Source organism: Hesperophylax consimilis, chromosome 8 (genome assembly GCF_061612785.1).
Source record: "Hesperophylax consimilis isolate HC1 chromosome 8, BYU_Hcon_1.0, whole genome shotgun sequence".
NCBI classification, from domain to species: Eukaryota; Metazoa; Arthropoda; class Insecta; order Trichoptera; family Limnephilidae; genus Hesperophylax; species Hesperophylax consimilis.
This window is the reverse complement of record NC_142843.1, coordinates 4,362,515-4,380,394: the sequence shown is the minus strand read 5'-3', so window position 1 is coordinate 4,380,394 and position 17,880 is coordinate 4,362,515. Positions and strand designations below refer to the sequence as shown.

Here is a 17,880-nt window from a genome sequence, read left to right as displayed (position 1 = left end):
AAAATATCCCCACTGGAAAAACATTGTGGGTTCACTTAAAGAAAAAGTTAGGGAATAGTACTTTATTAGTTTTAATAAAAATTTTAGTACTCTCATTTAGTATTTTATTTTTTGTTATGTTTAGGTCAATAATTTCTATTTAAAATTTCATTTTTATACTTTCGTAGGCCCTTAGTAGGTTCGCAGGCAATGGGCACCAAGCCTACTGTGTCTAATAGATAAAATGGCCCTGCTAATACCATGAATTTGTGTAGATTTTTTTTTCGATTGATATTGAAATTCAAGTACCACTTGACTCAGAGTGGGGACTATTAAGCTGCGTCTACACATATGAACAAAAGCGCGAGCCAAGCCACTAACTATGGGAAAGAAAACAAGTTGTAGATTCAAAAAGCGGCATTTCACGTCGTTTGCGGTTACTTTGTTCCTTTCCAATAATTAATGGCTCTGCTCGCGCTTTGGTTCGTATGTGTACGCGTAGCCTAACATGTACAAGCAACAGTATATATTGATATTTTTTAGTATCACTAGGCTTATCTTGCCAGGGTTCCTACCACAGAGAGACTTTCCTGATGTAAATATCTCTCTTAGCGAGCATAAAGAGCAACTACTTATATACTGAGGCATAACTTAATAACTTCTGTCTTTGTCGCTTTCATATAAGATGTGTGAGAAGGAAGGTTTTTTTCGTTGATGACGTATGTATAACCTCTCTATGAGACTACTATACCTACCCTAGATTCTAGATCCATCATCTTGTTTGATCATGAATAAAATTTTAATGAGCAGGGCAGCCAGAGCCCGGTGCAATCAGCCATGTCATGTTTTCTGTGCTGAAATGGGTGATTGTTTGATAAATTTCCCTCTTAACAAACAGATTGCAATCTTTAGAGCACAGGGGTAAGGTAGGTATGCTGTCCTGGTTCTACCGGTATTACAATAGAAGATGCTCCAAGGAACTGGCGTCATTCTTTTCGGCACCGGTGGTTAGTAGACAAAAACGCACATCCAACATATGCACACGGTTGACATTTATCACATGAGAATGGGTCGCTTCTACGACTCATTCTCGAGATTAACAGTTCGGTTGTGGAACGATTTGCCGGCCTCTGTGTATCCCACCCCCTCAAAAGACCCATGTTCACTCCTTCCTCTCCTCAAAAAGACCCCACACAGCGTCTTCAAAGATGACATAGGCCCTGAGGGAAATCATTTTCCTCAGGGCCTCCTGTGTGGAGTTAATGTAAAAAAAATGTCAGCATTGTCAGCAGCGCGGTTTTTTTTTTAATATCGTGCATGAAAATGTATACTTATCTATCTTGTTTTGTTATGCATCTATGCAATTTCATCTGTCACTTCAAACGTCAGTGTCAATTGTGGATTAGTAGGTGTATTCGGCGCTGTTCTTTGTAAATACATTAGCCAAGTCAAGGAAAAAGCTTGAGTTTTTAGCTTTTCGATGTATAAAGCAATGGTGAATAAATGGAAATAGAAAATATCAGGATAATGGTGGGTTGAATTTATTTCAAATTAGATGAAACACGCGATTACTTTGTGGCGGTAATCTGGTACTTAGTTTGTGATTAATTTATGCAAGTGACTAATTTTGTTGGTACAGAGTCTTCGGCTAATGACTTCAATGATATCAGGCGGGGCAGATAAGGAAGATATTGCGAAGTACCGGAGCGAAGGACAAAAGGCTTTGGGCTCCTTGTTGAGCGCTGTCCAGGGCTGTCAGACCCGCTATGGAGGGAAAACGGAACTGGCAACAGAGGATGATGTCAGGTAATAACATAGAAATACCATCAACACCTTTCATGTCTTTGTTCTGTAGGGATGGTTCCTACTTTCACCAACTGGAAGGATATCCAAAATGGGTACTTACTTCCAAGGTAAATTGTTATTAATAATTTCTTGTTTTCTGGGGCTATTTTCGTAATAACTTACTTGTTTTTTTGCAAAAATAATGTTTTTGTAAAGTGTACCGTCTTACTAGATAATCTATTTATACAGGGTGTATCGGCACTAACCCGACAAACTTTAACCAGCTATTCCTTAGCACATTTGGAGTAAAAAATGTTATGGGCACTTTGCTGTCCGGTAGCATTTTTTTTTCAATTAAAAACAAAAAAATTTAAAATTTCCACACTACATCACTGTCATTGGCATCGCTTTTCGTGTTCAACAGCTGTTATAAGCAAGTATGTCGAAAAGCGTCTTCGCTCTTTCGCACACACTAAATAATAATAGTTAAAAATGAGACGAATGGTGCCGTGCCATTTCGTTGTGACTGTAAAAGCGCGCAAATATAGGTACACACATGCATTATTCAACGGAATTCGAATAAAATATTGCCAGATGGGTTTTCAAACTTTGACAAAGGATAAAACAGTGGTGACATGTGGTGAAAATATGAATAATAACTTTTTTAAAAAAAAAAACGTTACCGGACAGCAAAGTGCACATAACATTTTTTACTCCAAATATGCTAAGGAATAGCTGGTTAAAGTTTGTCGGGTACATGCCGATACACCCTGTATATTTATAAAAATAGTATATAATCTATCTCGTGTAGCTTCGACAAAATAGCTAGTTATATTCAGAGAAATGATTTTTAAACGTTTTCTTAATGATAAGCTGGCTTATAATCTTCCTTATTTTAATCTTAAATATCCTTATAATAGGTTAATTAAATTGTAATATGCAAAGTTTTATAGAGGTGTTGTTCGTAACAGTTTTTTGATGACCAGTTATGCCATGCGTCAGTATATTGTTGAATTCAGCTGATGCTGGCGGTTAACCATGAGCAATCGATTATTGCTAATACAGACGGTGCCACATGCAGTTGAATATTGCTGACGCAGCATTTTGTTTGGACCGTTGCGCAGTCCCACTGTCTCCAGGCGGTTGTGTCTTTCGTGCGGTAACCACATTAATTATGTTATTTTGTAAGTAATTATTTATTTGATTCCAGAATATCGGAGTTGTGCGACCGCTGGGCGGCTGTGTTGTCCCACGGGCTCCGCCCCCCTCAGCTGTCCTCCGCCCCATCCTCCATACAGAACATTGTCTCGGCTGGCATCAACTTTGCTTTCAACATTAACTACATAGGTACTTAACACTTCAATAAACCAGTCTCAATCACATCATTGCAGTTTTATATCTTTTAAAGTGCCTTTAAGAAATACGAAGAGACAAATACACCAAACAAGAATAGTTATAATACCTCCAACTTCTGACATTTCTTATATATTCTGATGGCATTATGCTACATTATAATACCTCCAACTTCTAACATTTCTAATATATTCTGATGGCATTATGCTACATTATAATACCTCCAACTTCTGACATTTCTTATATATTCTGATGGCATTATGCTACATTATAATACCTCCAACTTCTGACATTTCTTATATATTCTGATGGCATTATGCTACATTATAATACCTCCAACTTCTGACATTTCTTATATATTCTGATGGCAGTATGCTACACTAGTGCCTCCTTTTTTTGTGGAACATTTTACTTACAAAATATTATGGTGAATTTAAGTATAAATGATATTTCTTAGTCCTCCTCACTAGGGTGTCCTGTGCTAGGCAGAATAAAGTTATTTGTTTTTTGAATACCTTAATGAGTAAAACCTCAAATTGTAATATTTAATTATTGAAGACAATATTAGCGATTCTTAAACGATAATTTGAGACAGAAAAATCAGAAAAAGATACATCTAGGACCAGAGGCGGCTCCAAGGTTCCAGATGTGGAAGGAAAATCGAAAAAAAAATGAATATGAACTGTTAATACATATTGCTAATTCGTAATGAATATTATAAAAATGTAAATGTATGTAATTAATTTGCCGGTACCCACCTATTCTGAAGCAGTGGCGGCCGGTGGTCAAAATATGTGGGGGTTCACCGGATTACAACATTAAGTCAGAAAATAAATTAAATAAAGGTACATACCTATTTATAAAGGAGTTCTATTCTCCGCTCATTTTGTTTAGCGAAGACCTCTATGATTCTCGTGTTGAAATCAGGCATAGACTGAATAAACCTTTTTTCAATGCTTAACACTGATATTGCGTTCAGTCTGTCCGGGCTCAACGTGTTTAAAAAGGATTTTATTCTTTTTAACGTTGAGAAACATCTTTAGCTGTCAACTGAGGTCATCCCAAAGGTCATGAATGGTGAACACACGTTTTAGTAATTTCACAGTCTCGGAAAAGTCTTCTAATAAACAAGTACTATAAAAAAGTTGTAAAATTGATAAAGCGCCATTTGAAAAATCGTCGCGAGCGTAAATTACACAGAGTTCACCTTTTAACTGAACTTTATTTAGGAAGTCATATGTTTTAAGCTTCACATTGAAATCACGTTCTGGGAAATTTGACCTGTATCGATTTTTATTAACTAGCTCATTATGGTGTTTAACTTAGGCACGGTAGACTGAATCCAATTGCATTCTTATGTCAACTTTTCCTAAAACCTCTAAGCCCAAAATTTTTTGTAAATGTAAATGACAAGAATTATGTTTTTTGATTTTTTCAGAAAGGCGAGTTACATCAGTAACACCGCTGATTGTCCAAACTGAATCGACATCCTAAATTAAATACGGAAAACAAAATAAACTATTCAATTGATCACATCCACAGAGCCACGAAGCTTTGTTATACATTGTTTTGTTAAATGATCGAGTAAACTTCTTCGATCCAGATTTGCACTCTTGTTTTATTATCAGTTCAGGTTTAGGTGAACCGGCATTTTTTATTATCACTTTGTTTTCAAATCTCGACCTATTGTTCTTAATGTATTCCACATTCAAACTCATTCCTAATTTATACGTTGAACAAACACAAAGTAATCATAAATTAGTATAACCTGCAATTGATATGCCTTATTAATAATTGATATACAAGATCGATATAACCTGCAATTAAACTTCAAAACTTTCGCAGAGTAAGAAAAGTTTTAAATGCAACAGACAATGCCCGGCAACGGCGAGTACTGACTGAACTGATAATAAGTAATCTGACCATCACTCATCTCTTAATGACAAGTTTATCTTGTATGCTTGTATCGAAGAAGCGGAACATTCGCTGAAAAATAGCAGATGGTAAATTGAAACCATGATTTCGACAATAATATCAAACATACGCGTTTTAGTTTAACTTTCTTCTGAATAAACCGTTCCTTCTGATGTGGTGGTAAAACCCCGAACGCCGTTCTTGATATGGTATTATTTGCAAAGAATAGTATGCACTGGTATGTACCCACGCTTTCGACCGTTCCACAGAATATGCGACAAAGCAGTTAAATTTTGGATCGCAATCGAAAACGAACTGCTACGAACATGGGCACAAGTCAAAGTCGGTCTGCAAGTTAAGCGCGCTAAATAAGTAGGTACCTTTTGAATGAGATATTATAACCGAACCGAGTTTCGTATTGTGATTAGCCATGTCGGAAATCTTGTTGGTTGTTCGGCGCTCGGGAGCACATATTAGCTGGCCGCCACTGTTCTGAAGCCAGTAGTACAATATTGTTTAATTTAATATTATTTATTTACACATATAACTAATTAATGTTTTCCTTTTCTTTCTTTTTCTATTAAAAGTTTCAATTTTAATTTTTATTAACTCCAAACTGTTTATCAATGAAACCAAAAGTACCTATACGTTAATGCACCCGCAAATGCACTGATAAAAATTATAACATTTGTGTTTAACCTCTCATGATTCAATGAATTATTTGCATACGTTTATTTTAATATGATATCCATATAATTTGACATTTTAAATTATTCCATGCAAATTACGTCAACAATAGATAAACATAATTTCAAGTTCAAGATGGCTATCATTTATAACACAAAAAACTTACGACTGACATTTTTTCACATCTCCCTCTAATACCTTAATTATCTTAGTTCATAGATATCTCTATCTCACCTCGGTCATGTTATGTCATGAAAATAAATTTTGTATAATACTAAGTATAAGTCACACACAATAGTGTTTACCTCCTTTGTCTGTATAGCAAAGAGAAAGAAAGGAGATAGCTTCGGGATAAAACTCGAAGTGATCCACGCTATGTACATACAGTAGCTTCTTAATTGGACGATAGATGGCACTAGAATTCGCTATTACCGTATGAATATTATAAATAAATGAATAATCGGGTTGTTTGTTAAATCCTTTTTTATATTAACATATTTCGGCCGGGTATTTTTTGCGCTGGCGCTATGCTGTCTATGAGTCTGGACGAAAATAAAGGTCCCGTGCGAATTTATTTAATTTGTTTTAAATCACTAGATCTTTGAAAATAATTAAAATATTTTAATAAAAATTTCTACATAGTAACTCAGCATACCCAAGCTATAAAAGTACTAAACGAAAATCGAATATCATTTGAAATGCAACTCAATTAACCTTGTAATATGTTTATTACAGCCCGCCTATCGGTATTTGCTCATACCTACTTTCTTTAAATATGTCCGATATCTCTCGCTCGCTTGCACATAGGAGTTGAGTGAGTGCGGAGCAGAGAAAGAGATTCGAATCGGGTTTCACCCTCATTCCAGGAATTGAATTATTTCACTAACAAATAATATACTATCCTTTTGTTAAAATACCGTTGTAAACGAAAGGCACGAAAATAAAGACTTGCATTACGATTCGATAATTATGTACATATAGTTGAGACCTTTACAAAGAGATTGGTATTTAAAAAATGTAAAAAAATTGCATAATTCCGTTTCTTCTGCCATTGAAATGAGGCCGGCGCAAAAGGTAGAACTACCCTTCCCGGCCAACGTCCATCGGCCAAACGGGTAGAACTACCTTTCCCGGCCGGAGTGTTTTAATTAACTATTGCAGTATATTTTGGGAGGTCTTTGACCAAAAGACCTTCGTAGACGAGCCACCACTGTCTAGGACTTACATAAAGATAGCAGCCAATAAAAATGTGCGATGAGAAAATGAAGATAATGTTGGTAGTTCTTATTCGAAGTGTGATACAGTTAAATATGAACGAAGGAGATAGGGTTCCATTAGCTCAGTTGGTAGAGTAGCGTCCCAGCAAGACGAGGGTACTGGGTTCACGTCCTAGATGTGACCGTATCTTTTCTGATTTTTCTGTGTCAATTTTGTCTTCAATAATTTAATAGAATAAAGTAATTTTATTTGTCTTCTATGTCATTTTTAGCATTTTTTTCTTAGTTTTTTCATTGACCTCTTTCAGCCAGATTTTTATTCTTGATTTGTACTCATTAAACTTTTCTATTCGTTTTATATCTGGGGAAGGATGTTGTGAAGTTTTGTCACAAAATATATGTAGTTTTTTTATCCGAATGGTTTTATAACTTAGAATGTTTTTATGTCATTTTGGTTTGATCTATAATGTGGTGAATACGCGGTCTAATAGAGGATTCCGTGTTTTTGAATTGTTTCTATAGTATATTTTTGGCATATATTTGGTACATCAAAACTATTGAAAGCTAGACTAGATCCTAGTGACTCAAGCTGTGTGGCTTGGTTTTCTTTCATTTATTTCTTCTAGCGGCCAAAGTTGAGGGCCAATATGGCCACTATTTTACTAGAATTAGGCGAATTACTGATATTTTAGGGTAATTGGAAACATCCTACGATACATGGTGAAAATAAAAACAATGTTTATTTTACCTCCAATTATTTTGAATTCAAAATTCATTAAAAATTAGAATTTTGTGTAAGGGTAGGTACCCAGTGCCACCTATAAACAATTGTGTTAGGTTAGGTACCCAGTGCTACCAATAAACAATTATTTAAGAACTGATTTGCGACATAATATTTGCTAAAATATTTTTAAATATGTTCAGGTACATCACTGTGGAATTATGCTCGTCTCCACTTGACACGGCATGAAGAAGAACGGTTTAAGAATCTCAAGCAGATAAACACTCCTATGGGACACTTTAAGGCCTTTCTCAGAGCTTCTTTAAATGAAAGATCCCTTGAAAGGTAACATTTTGTTTTTACATTCCGACTATTGTTATTGATGTTTTTTGAAGAGTAATTAAAAATAATAATGAATTAAACATTCCAGGTACCTGCACGGTTGGGTGGGTCACTCTCTTGTAACGGAGTATTACGAGGAGTGGGCGCTCATGAGGGACTCCGAGGCCACCAGCTTGCTTCCAAACATGGCGGCAGGCTTGATGTGCGTACTGTTTGCGCTATCAATCGACAAAGCCGAATTGAATGAAATCCAACCAGTCCTTCCGCAGGGCCCAGTTCCTGTCGAGCCTGTCATTGCAGTCAAAACTCCCATGATGAAGGCCAACCTTAAAAAGAAGTCACTGCGCCAAGTCATATCATTTGATACAAAAGAAGAAGAAGATGAACTAAGCAATGTGAAAATTGTTAACAATAAGAAACTGGAAAAATCACCTGTTCCGGCTTTGAGTAATATTGCTACACAAGCGACCAGTTGGAATAGCGCTCCACCAACCTGCGTCAGCTCTCCCGACCCCAACTCTGTGTATACGGCTTATTCCCTGTTGGCGTCACAGAGTGAACCCACTACATCAAATTACGAAGTAAAAGGAAAACATTTTTTCTCCGAAGACTCTTCCACTTCATCGGAGAAAGTTTTGAGCGAAACTCCCGGCCAGATACTCGCTCGTCTGTCTGAAAGGGCTAGAGATATCTTCTCCAGCAAAAAGAGCCTAACAGGATCGCAGAAAGATTCGGATTTATCTAGTGTTAGCGGGAAGGGACGATTGTCTGAGAGTGATAGTGAAGGAGGTCCCGGGGAAGGAAGCGTGTCTTGCCTGGAGCTGTGCTTCCCGGATGATGAAGTGGGAGACGTGGAGGATGGCCATCTCCAGGGCAGGCTCACCAAGCAGCAGGAGGAGAATCTATCACTTCAGCTCAGGATAACTCAACTTGAAATGGCGCATAGAGAGAAATGTAGCAAAATGGAAAAAACAGTCATGGATTTAAATAGGTATGTGTAAAATATGCTAAAGGAGTTCTATTAACACTATATGAAATTATGATTTATTCATTAATTATTATATATTTTTGGGCACCAGCGGAGATGGGACCCTGATATCCTGACTCACAGTCCAACATGTTAATAGTAATGATATGAAGGCCATTATATATTTTACATTTTATTAATGTACAATGCGTTTTGTCTCCAGAGAAAATGAGAGATTAAAAGACCAGTTGCGGAAGTATGTCTCCGCTGTTCAGATGCTGAAGCAGGATGGCTCACAAGCAGACGAAGTTAAACAATACGAATCCAAGCTAGTCCAGGTATGTACAATATGCCAGATGGCAATTACTGCCATCTTACATCTTTCATGTTGGCCTCTGGCATATTGACCGGTCTGTGGCTGAGTTGACTTCCTCTGTGGTTAACTTCTAGATTTGAATATAAAGCATGGTGTTTTCTCTTTCTAACACTGGTTAGATTAGTAAGAGTAAGAGAGAGAGAGAGACCATATGAGCTGTTTGCAAAAGCAAACAAATTGACTCTACAGGTAATAGCTGTTTGTTCTCAAAACAAACAAATTAGCCTGAAGGGTTTAATATATAAAAACATCCACAAAAAATAACATTGAATTGTATTTGACGTGATACATAATTATAATGAATCAGGTGGCGGAGATGCATGCGGAGCTAATGGAATTCAACGAGTTCCTGCAGCGCCGCCTGCTGGCCTCGGGGGCCCCCCTGTCCCCCGGGGAGCCAGGGGCCGGGGGCGCAGGCCCGTCCAGGGAGGGTGCCAGCAACGTGCAGATCTGGATTCCCTCAGCTTTCCTGATCACCAGCGGATCCAAGTCTTTCCATGTCTATCAGGTCAGGAAAACAAACAATACTTTTGTAGATTTTTTTAATCAAATTTGAAAACTCTAACGTTTCCTTCTTTCTTTCTTCATAATATGTATTCCTTCTTTCCTGTTCTTCTAGCTGTTAACTATTTTTATATTATTTATTTTGAACACTTTTGTGTAGGTAATAAGTTAACAACATTAAATGATGAAATTAGTGGCAAGGCAAATGTATAAATGCTTTTTTCCAGGTGTTTCTTAAGATATTTTCGGAAGAATGGAATGTTTACAGAAGATACTCTGAATTCAGAAAGCTTTATTCCGATTTGAGAAACACCCATCCAGACATATCACCATTCAAGTTCCCGCCCAAAAAAGCTCTTGGAAAAAAGGTAAAAATTAAAATTATAAACCTACTTTTACATTGTGTATAAATTTATAAATATTTTTAATGTTCCACTCACTTACAGAAATAAGAGGGACATTCTTAAAACGGGAAATTTGGCATTTCAAAAACCTATGCCGTTAATGGCATATACAGTAGGGTTTTCTTTCGTGCTTCTTCAATAAATTTGACATGGCTTTGTTACAATTGCTTTTTTTAAAATTATTATTTTTAACTTGATGGTAAATGAAACGCTCCTTTGTCATAAATCATAACATTTATTAGCTTTCGAAGAAAATGATACAAAAAGGAAGAATTTAACTTTTTCTTAAAATTTAGTTTAGTTTATAAAAAATAATAAGTGGGTAATTCAAATTACAAAAAAATACTGTGTAGCTTTCGAAATATGTCAAACACATTTACGACACGTTAATTGCACGTCAGTTGTGTGTCAATTATGTTATAAAAATAGCGACTCATTGAGGAAATCCTTTACAGCTGCGATGTGAGTGCAGACAGCTCTCCTTAGCACAGTCGCTTGTCTTCTTAACACATTTCGACCGGGAAGGGTAGTTCTACCTTTTGCACCGGCCTCATTTCAATGGCAGAAAAGACTAATAAAACAAAATTATTCAATGTTTTTACATGAATATTATATGTATACCAATCTCTTTGTAAAGGTCCCAACTATATGTACATAATTATCGAATCGTAATGCAAGTCTTTTTTTCCAATTTATTTTCGTGCCTTTCGCTTACATCGGTATTTCAACAAAAAGATAGTATATTATTTGTTAGTGAAATAATTCAACTCCTAGTGGTGTGAGTGAGAGATGTCGGGCGTATTTAAAGAAAGCAGGTATGAGCAAATACCGATAGGTGGACCGTAATAAACATATTACAAGGTTAATTGAGTTGCATTTCAAATAATATTCGATTTTCGTTTAGTACTTTTATAGCTTGGGTATGCTGAGTTACTATGTAGAAATTTTTATAAAAGATATAGCGATTTAAAAGAAATTCACACGGGACCTTTATTTTCGCCCGGAATCAAGATAGCACCAGCGAATAAAATACCCGGGCTAAATGTGTTAAGAGATGAGCTTTGAGTTTCGCTCTGAATTTACTGACTTTTATCAGTCTTAACCAGTGCAAGTCAGTGGCTGTCGCCACTGACTTGCCCCACTCTTTTTTTTTTTTGGTGTTTCTTTATTCAAAAAATTTTTAAATGATTACAGTTTTTTGTTTTCTACAGCCACCATACTAGGCACATGCCCGTATTATGGTAGCCACTGTATCGGTACCGAATCGACAAAAAGTAAAGTTCACCACGGTTTGCAGCACAACCATTGTGGCACTCTTCTTTTCTGATATTTTCGGAACTGATACCGAGCCAGTGAAACTTACATTATAGAGTTTGCTTTATTCCTTCAACCGTTAAATTATTTCTTGCATGTGCAGCATGCTCTAAATTTTTCAAATATGTGCCAGATCTTCAGTGGTAGACATAGAATAAGGTTATACATAATTTAATTTGATTTTTAATTATTGACGACAATTTTAGCTATCTTTAAATAAACATTTGAAACAGATAGAGATACGGTCACATCTAGGACTCGGGACTTTCGCCTTTCCGGGGCAGGGCTCTATCAACTGAGCTAATGGGACCGTATTCCCTTCAGTCATATTTGACTATCATACTTCGATTAAGAACTACCAACATTATCTGCATTTTCTCACCGAACATTTTTATTGGCCGCTATCTTTATGTATGATCGCAAGATTCAACTCAAACTAAATGCAATCTAGGTAGTGTCTTAGATAAATATATCATATTTTTATTTTTGATGCGCGACATCTATTGACTTTTCTGCAAGTCAAGGATGAATATTTATTTTTGGGATAACTTAATAAGTGAAACCTCAAATTATCTAGGATGGTAGAGCACTGCCCCGGCAAGGTGAAAGTCCTGGGTTCATGTCTTAGATGCGACCATATCTTTTTCTGTATCAAATTTTCATTTAAAAATCTCTAACTTTGTATTCAATAATTAAATATTACATTTTAAGGTTTTACTAATTAAGTTATTCCAAAAATTAATTTAATGTGTTTATACCATATGTAGGAGGCGTGGGTGGTGGAGAGGAGGCGCTCTGCCCTGGCGGCCTGGCTGAGCCACGTGTCGCTGGCGTTGCCCCAGCTGCGGCAGGCCTCCACCAAGGCTCAGCTTATCTCTCTGCTCCCGTTCTTCGGGTAAATTACCTTTAAATTATTGTTATTCCTAACTGAAATTTTGTTAAACGTGATCATATTACACATTGTTTTCCTCTGCTGTTTTTTTGTGGTGATCTCTGCTTCGAATTCATTGGGCAAGTACTTTTCTAAGTCCCTCACTACTTTTGCACTATATATTTTTTTTTTCTTTAAATTATCATGTAGCATTAATTATTTCTTGTTAGTTTATTGTATTTTTTCCCTTTTGAATTCACAGGTGATTCTGTTTCCGTAATAACTGTTTTGAAAAATTATGTTTTTGTAAATGTACCGCCTTACCAGATAATGTGTTTATCTATTTATTAAAATAGTATACTATCTACCATAAATAGTTTCCCCAGAATAGCTACTTGTATTTCACAATAACAAACTAAAGAAAACACACAACAAACTCAAAGTTGAAAAATGACGCAGTAATAATAATTATTTTTAAATGGCTGGTTTTTACGAAACGTAAAGCAAGAACTCTTATCTCATAAATTACGCCACAAAGTAATTTTACAACTATTGTTTATTTTGTTGCCAATCGAATAAGATTTATTTTAACAAGCTATCAACATTTTATACAATGCAAAATCCCATAAGAAGAAAGTATGTTTTGATTTTACCTATTGGCCACGGTGGCTGATAGACACTTCCAGCACATAAAGAGTTAATTTATTATGAGTAAAATCAACAATGAAAGTAACTACCCTAATTTTGTATTACGCATAAATTTTTCTAATACAGCACACCTTAATTATTTGCATTTCATTATCATCCCATAAAGTTAGGTAATTGTTTGGTTTCGGTTGCCTCCTTATTGTAGCTTTTTAAAATGTCTCCTCAGAAGATTCTTTCACCTTCCTACAACCAATTCTAAACTCATGATGAAAGAGAAATGGGCCTTTTTGGCCTGGAGCTCTGAATCATTATTTCAAAAAGTCAGAAGATTCTCATTTTTGAGCACAAACTGCCTTCTGTTTTATATTTTATTTTAATATTACATTTAGTTACAATAGTGACGTATTGCCCATCTCACTAGGTGTGGAACGCCTGTGTTGAGATGGCAATTTACATAGTGGTTGTTAACTAGGTTTTAGCTAATATGTACAATATTGTGAAAATGCCAGATAAAATAAAATAAAATCAGTATTTTTTTTTTTAAACTATACAATTCAAGAATGAATGTAGAAGGTGGGGGCCAAGCAATAATAATTTTAAGTAATTAATTAATAAAGTTTCAGTTTGACCAAATGGCGTATTATACATATATACACAGTAGGCACAATTTTTAGTATGTTATGAAATAGTTCAATGTATATTTTTATTGGAGGTAATCAATGATTTTATTTTTAAATAAAGTTTTGATTTGTGTGTTTCTAATGTCAATAGGTAAAGAATTGAATAGCTTAATAGCATTGTATTTAAAGCTTTTTTGTCCATAAGAGGTTTGACAAACTGGGATATTATGTTTTAGTTTTAATATTCTTGTTTTGTCCTGTCCTGCTGTTATTGTTATTCTAAGTTTTGTTATCACTTTGTATAAACAGTATATTTAGTGTTAATAATATAATATTATATCTGTATTGTGTAAGGCACACTGCAGGAATAATTTTAAGAACATGACCACTAATACTAAATTACCGTTTTTAAGTTTGTTATAGTAAAGCGCACTTGAAGTGAAATGACACTAAACTGCGCTATATAAATGCCATGTTATTATTATTATTATCCCCAAACTATCTCCAGGTGGTTTGAAAAGATTATGTGGCGATATTTTTATATATAAAGTTTGAATGCAAGTGTTATTTTCGGTGACCGGATAATCATCAAAATGATAATTCATCACATCTTTAAAAAGTTATATAAAGTCATGGAAAGTGATGAAACAAAAACTTTATTAACTGGGTTAAGTAGGTTAGGTTAGGTTCGGTTTAAATTTTTTTTTTTCACGTTTCTAATGACTTTATATCACTTTTTAAAAGTGTGTTGAATCGTCACTGTATTGAGTTATCATGGAACCGTTTTTTTCAATGCCTGTCTCACTAAGAAATATACTTCTGTCGAGACAGACGTAGGAGGTACATAATTTTGAACAAAATTACATACATAAATATTACTACTAAAGTTAAATACATTTTAACATTCTTTCTTTGTGATTGATTGAATATTTATTCCAATATAAACAAAACAAATAGGAAATGTAGGTTAATCCCATAAATGGGAATAATAAATAGTACAACTGTAGAAAACAGATGAAATAAAATAAATATAATAATGATGATGGAAGTTAAGTTTGCCAAGATTATATTACAGATGTTAGATTGAATTTAAACTAATATTCACATTTATTGGAACCAGTGGCAGCTCGTGACTTTTGAGTGTGCTAATAGAGCTAAAATATTACATAAAAATAGAATCGGAATTATGATAAACAATTTAGAAGCCCTCGAAATTAAAAAAAAAATATTAATAACAATTCAAACATCATTAATCAAATAAATTTAACTATTAGTCTCATTGTCAATTTATTCCGTTAACCTCTGCTGAAAATGTTTACTCCCACCCCCTACCTACGCATCCTATAATATTTTGTCTCCCTCTATTCCATCCTCACTAATATTCTTGTCTCTCTCTATTCTTTTTCTATCTCTTTCTATCAACAATAAGGTGCGTTCTTTTCTATTTGTATCTCTTTCACTCATTGTTTTATGTATATGTCTCTGTATGTAATTATCTTTAGTTAATATAATAAGCCCTGACAAAGATTGAGATAAGCGAAACCCGGTTGGCTGTCATTATTAATTAAAATAAAAAGTGGTGTATTAAAAAGTGTGTTAATAATTAATAATGTTGAATTTTTCAAAGTTAACACTCTATCACAACCAAAAATCACGAGCCGCCACTGATTGGAACCTCAGTTTTCTAACGTGAATATGTATTTATGATCCTTTGTCATTTTATTTTCATTCATGTTTATTGTGGAACATAATGTTTTCTGTTAGTCATTTTTTCTTATAATACTGAATTACCTTGTGGCTTCTAATGCAAATATACAATAACTAGCTTATCATTCAACATTGCTCTTTGCAGAGATTCCAATGGAGGGACCCTTCCCGGCAGCCCCCTGAGACCGGCGCCCTCTTGCTGAGACATCTCTCCTTCCCTCTCATCCCAACTGCACTACATTCTAGTGTAATAATCACAATGGGGAAAATTGTATATTATTTATTTGACTACTTCAACAAAACATGAAATTAACTACAATTTTCATAGTAAGTGACAACACCATGAAAAATATTTAGGTAAAAAAAAATGATGCATTTTATGTAGGTACTGTCAAAACTTCACAACGGCCAACTCCTTGACAAAATTTTAAAAAGTATTAGAAAAAGCCTGTAGTCCCACAGGTAAGCAATTGACATACATCAAATGCTGTAAGACCCTGCGCAGAAAAATTCCCCACTGAACTTTCTCTGCAGACCATTACCTTAATATGGTGAACTTAATTTTCTGGACAGGATCTTGCAGCATTAGGTTTATGTTGAGTGCTTACAGACCCGTGGGACGGCGAGCAAAGAGTTCAATTCGAATTCAACATTTGTTCAACAAGTCTGTATTTTAATCAAATATTGGTGGTCATGTCCGAAATAACATTGTATCAAATAATTAATGTACTGTATCAGATATTGGTAGTCAAGTCCGAAACAACATTGTATCAAACAATGAATGTACTGTATCAGATATTGGTGGTCATGTCCGAAATAACATTGTATCAAAGAATGAATGCACTGTATCAGATATTGGTGGTCATGTCCGAACCAACATTGTATCAAACAATGAATGTACTGTATCAGGTATTGGTGGTCATGTCCGAACCAACATTGTATCAAACAATGAATGTACTGTATCAGATATTGGTGGTCATGTCCGAAATAACATTGTATCAAAGAATGAATGCACTGTATCAGATATTGGTGGTCATGTCCGAACCAACATTGTATCAAACAATGAATGTACTGTATCAGATATTGGTGGTCATGTCCGAACCAACATTGTATCAAACAATGAATGTACTGTATCAGATATTGGTGGTCATGTCCGAAATAACATTGTATCAAAGAATGAATGCACTGTATCAGATATTGGTGGTCATGTCCGAACCAACATTGTATCAAACAATGAATGTACTGTATCAGATATTGGTGGTCATGTCCGAACCAACATTGTATCAAACAATGAATGTACTGTATCAGATATTGGTGGTCATGTCCGAAATAACATTGTATCAAAGAATGAATGCACTGTATCAGATATTGGTGGTCATGTCCGAACCAACATTGTATCAAACGATGAATGTACTGTATCAGATATTGGTGGTCATGTCCGAAATAACATTGTATCAAAGAATGAATGCACTGTATCAGATATTGGTGGTCATGTCCGAACCAACATTGTATCAAACAATGAATGTACTGTATCAGATATTGGTGGTCATGTCCGAAATAACATTGTATCAAAGAATGAATGCACTGTATCAGATATTGGTGGTCATGTCCGAACCAACATTGTATCAAACAATGAATGTACTGTATCAGATATTGGTGGTCATGTCCGAACCAACATTGTATCAAACAATGAATGTACTGTATCAGATATTGGTGGTCATGTCCGAACCAACATTGTATCAAACAATGAATGTACTGTATCAGATATTGGTGGTCATGTCCGAACCAACATTGTATCAAACAATGAATGTACTGTATCAGATATTGGTGGTCATGTCCGAACCAACATTGTATCAAACAATGAATGTACTGTATCAGATATTGGTGGTCAAACAATGAATGTCTGTTTCTGAGAAAATTGAGTTTCAGCTGCTGAATAAAAAACATTTTCCTGTGATTTAAGAAATGTTAAGTATACACGGTGTCCGGAAACTCGTAGTACAAGCGGGAAACTGGAGAATCTACACCACATGGGGAACCTAAAAAAACATTAAGTTTTTTGATTTGAGCATTTTCAAAAAAAAAAAAAAAAACCAAAAAAAAATATTTTTCGGCTATTTTAGAGTTAAAGTTTTTTCTGGTGTTTAGGGTTGAATAACAGATGTTTTAACCCTGCAGAGCAGAAATATTTTATGATTACACCGGGTTAAATGAAGGGTGATTTCAAAATAATGCTTCAAATCCGAGTTTCTTCATTTGTTTTACTTTCAAATAGTTTTAATTAGTTGGGTACTTTGATCTTCAGTAATAATTTATAAGAATTTGATTAAAAAAAATCAACTTCAAACTCGATTTACTCGATAACGAAAGCTCAAATAAAAAAAAAATATACTACAAAATCGACTCCAAATGTGATGTAGATTCACCAGTTTCCCGCTTGTACTACGAGTTTCCGGACACCCTGTATATGT

General features: G+C 35.0%; 1 protein-coding gene across 1 annotated transcript; it reads left to right on the top strand.

The window, feature by feature from the left end:
- Positions 1-1,369: 1,369 nt before the first annotated feature.
- On the top strand, positions 1,370-16,247 carry LOC149421440 (sorting nexin-29-like). Its single transcript, XM_089634395.1, has 10 exons — positions 1,370-1,509; positions 1,619-1,785; positions 2,975-3,111; positions 7,860-8,001; positions 8,087-8,989; positions 9,189-9,303; positions 9,649-9,849; positions 10,073-10,213; positions 12,331-12,458; positions 15,555-16,247. The coding sequence occupies exons 1-10, from the start codon at positions 1,483-1,485 to the stop codon at positions 15,610-15,612; spliced, it is 2,019 nt and encodes a 672-aa protein (XP_089490521.1). The 5' UTR covers positions 1,370-1,482; the 3' UTR covers positions 15,613-16,247.
- The last annotated feature ends 1,633 nt before the right edge of the window (positions 16,248-17,880 follow it).

What these genes read in the sequence shown, in the direction of transcription:
- LOC149421440 (XM_089634395.1), top strand. Translation starts at nt 1,483, where the DNA reads ATGGAAATAGAAAATATCAGGATAATG. An exon ending in AATGAAAGATCCCTTGAAAG is followed by an intron (nt 8,002 to 8,086) that starts GTAACATTTTGT and finishes TAAACATTCCAG; the next exon opens with GTACCTGCACGGTTGGGTGG. An exon ending in AGTCTTTCCATGTCTATCAG is followed by an intron (nt 9,850 to 10,072) that starts GTCAGGAAAACA and finishes GCTTTTTTCCAG; the next exon opens with GTGTTTCTTAAGATATTTTC.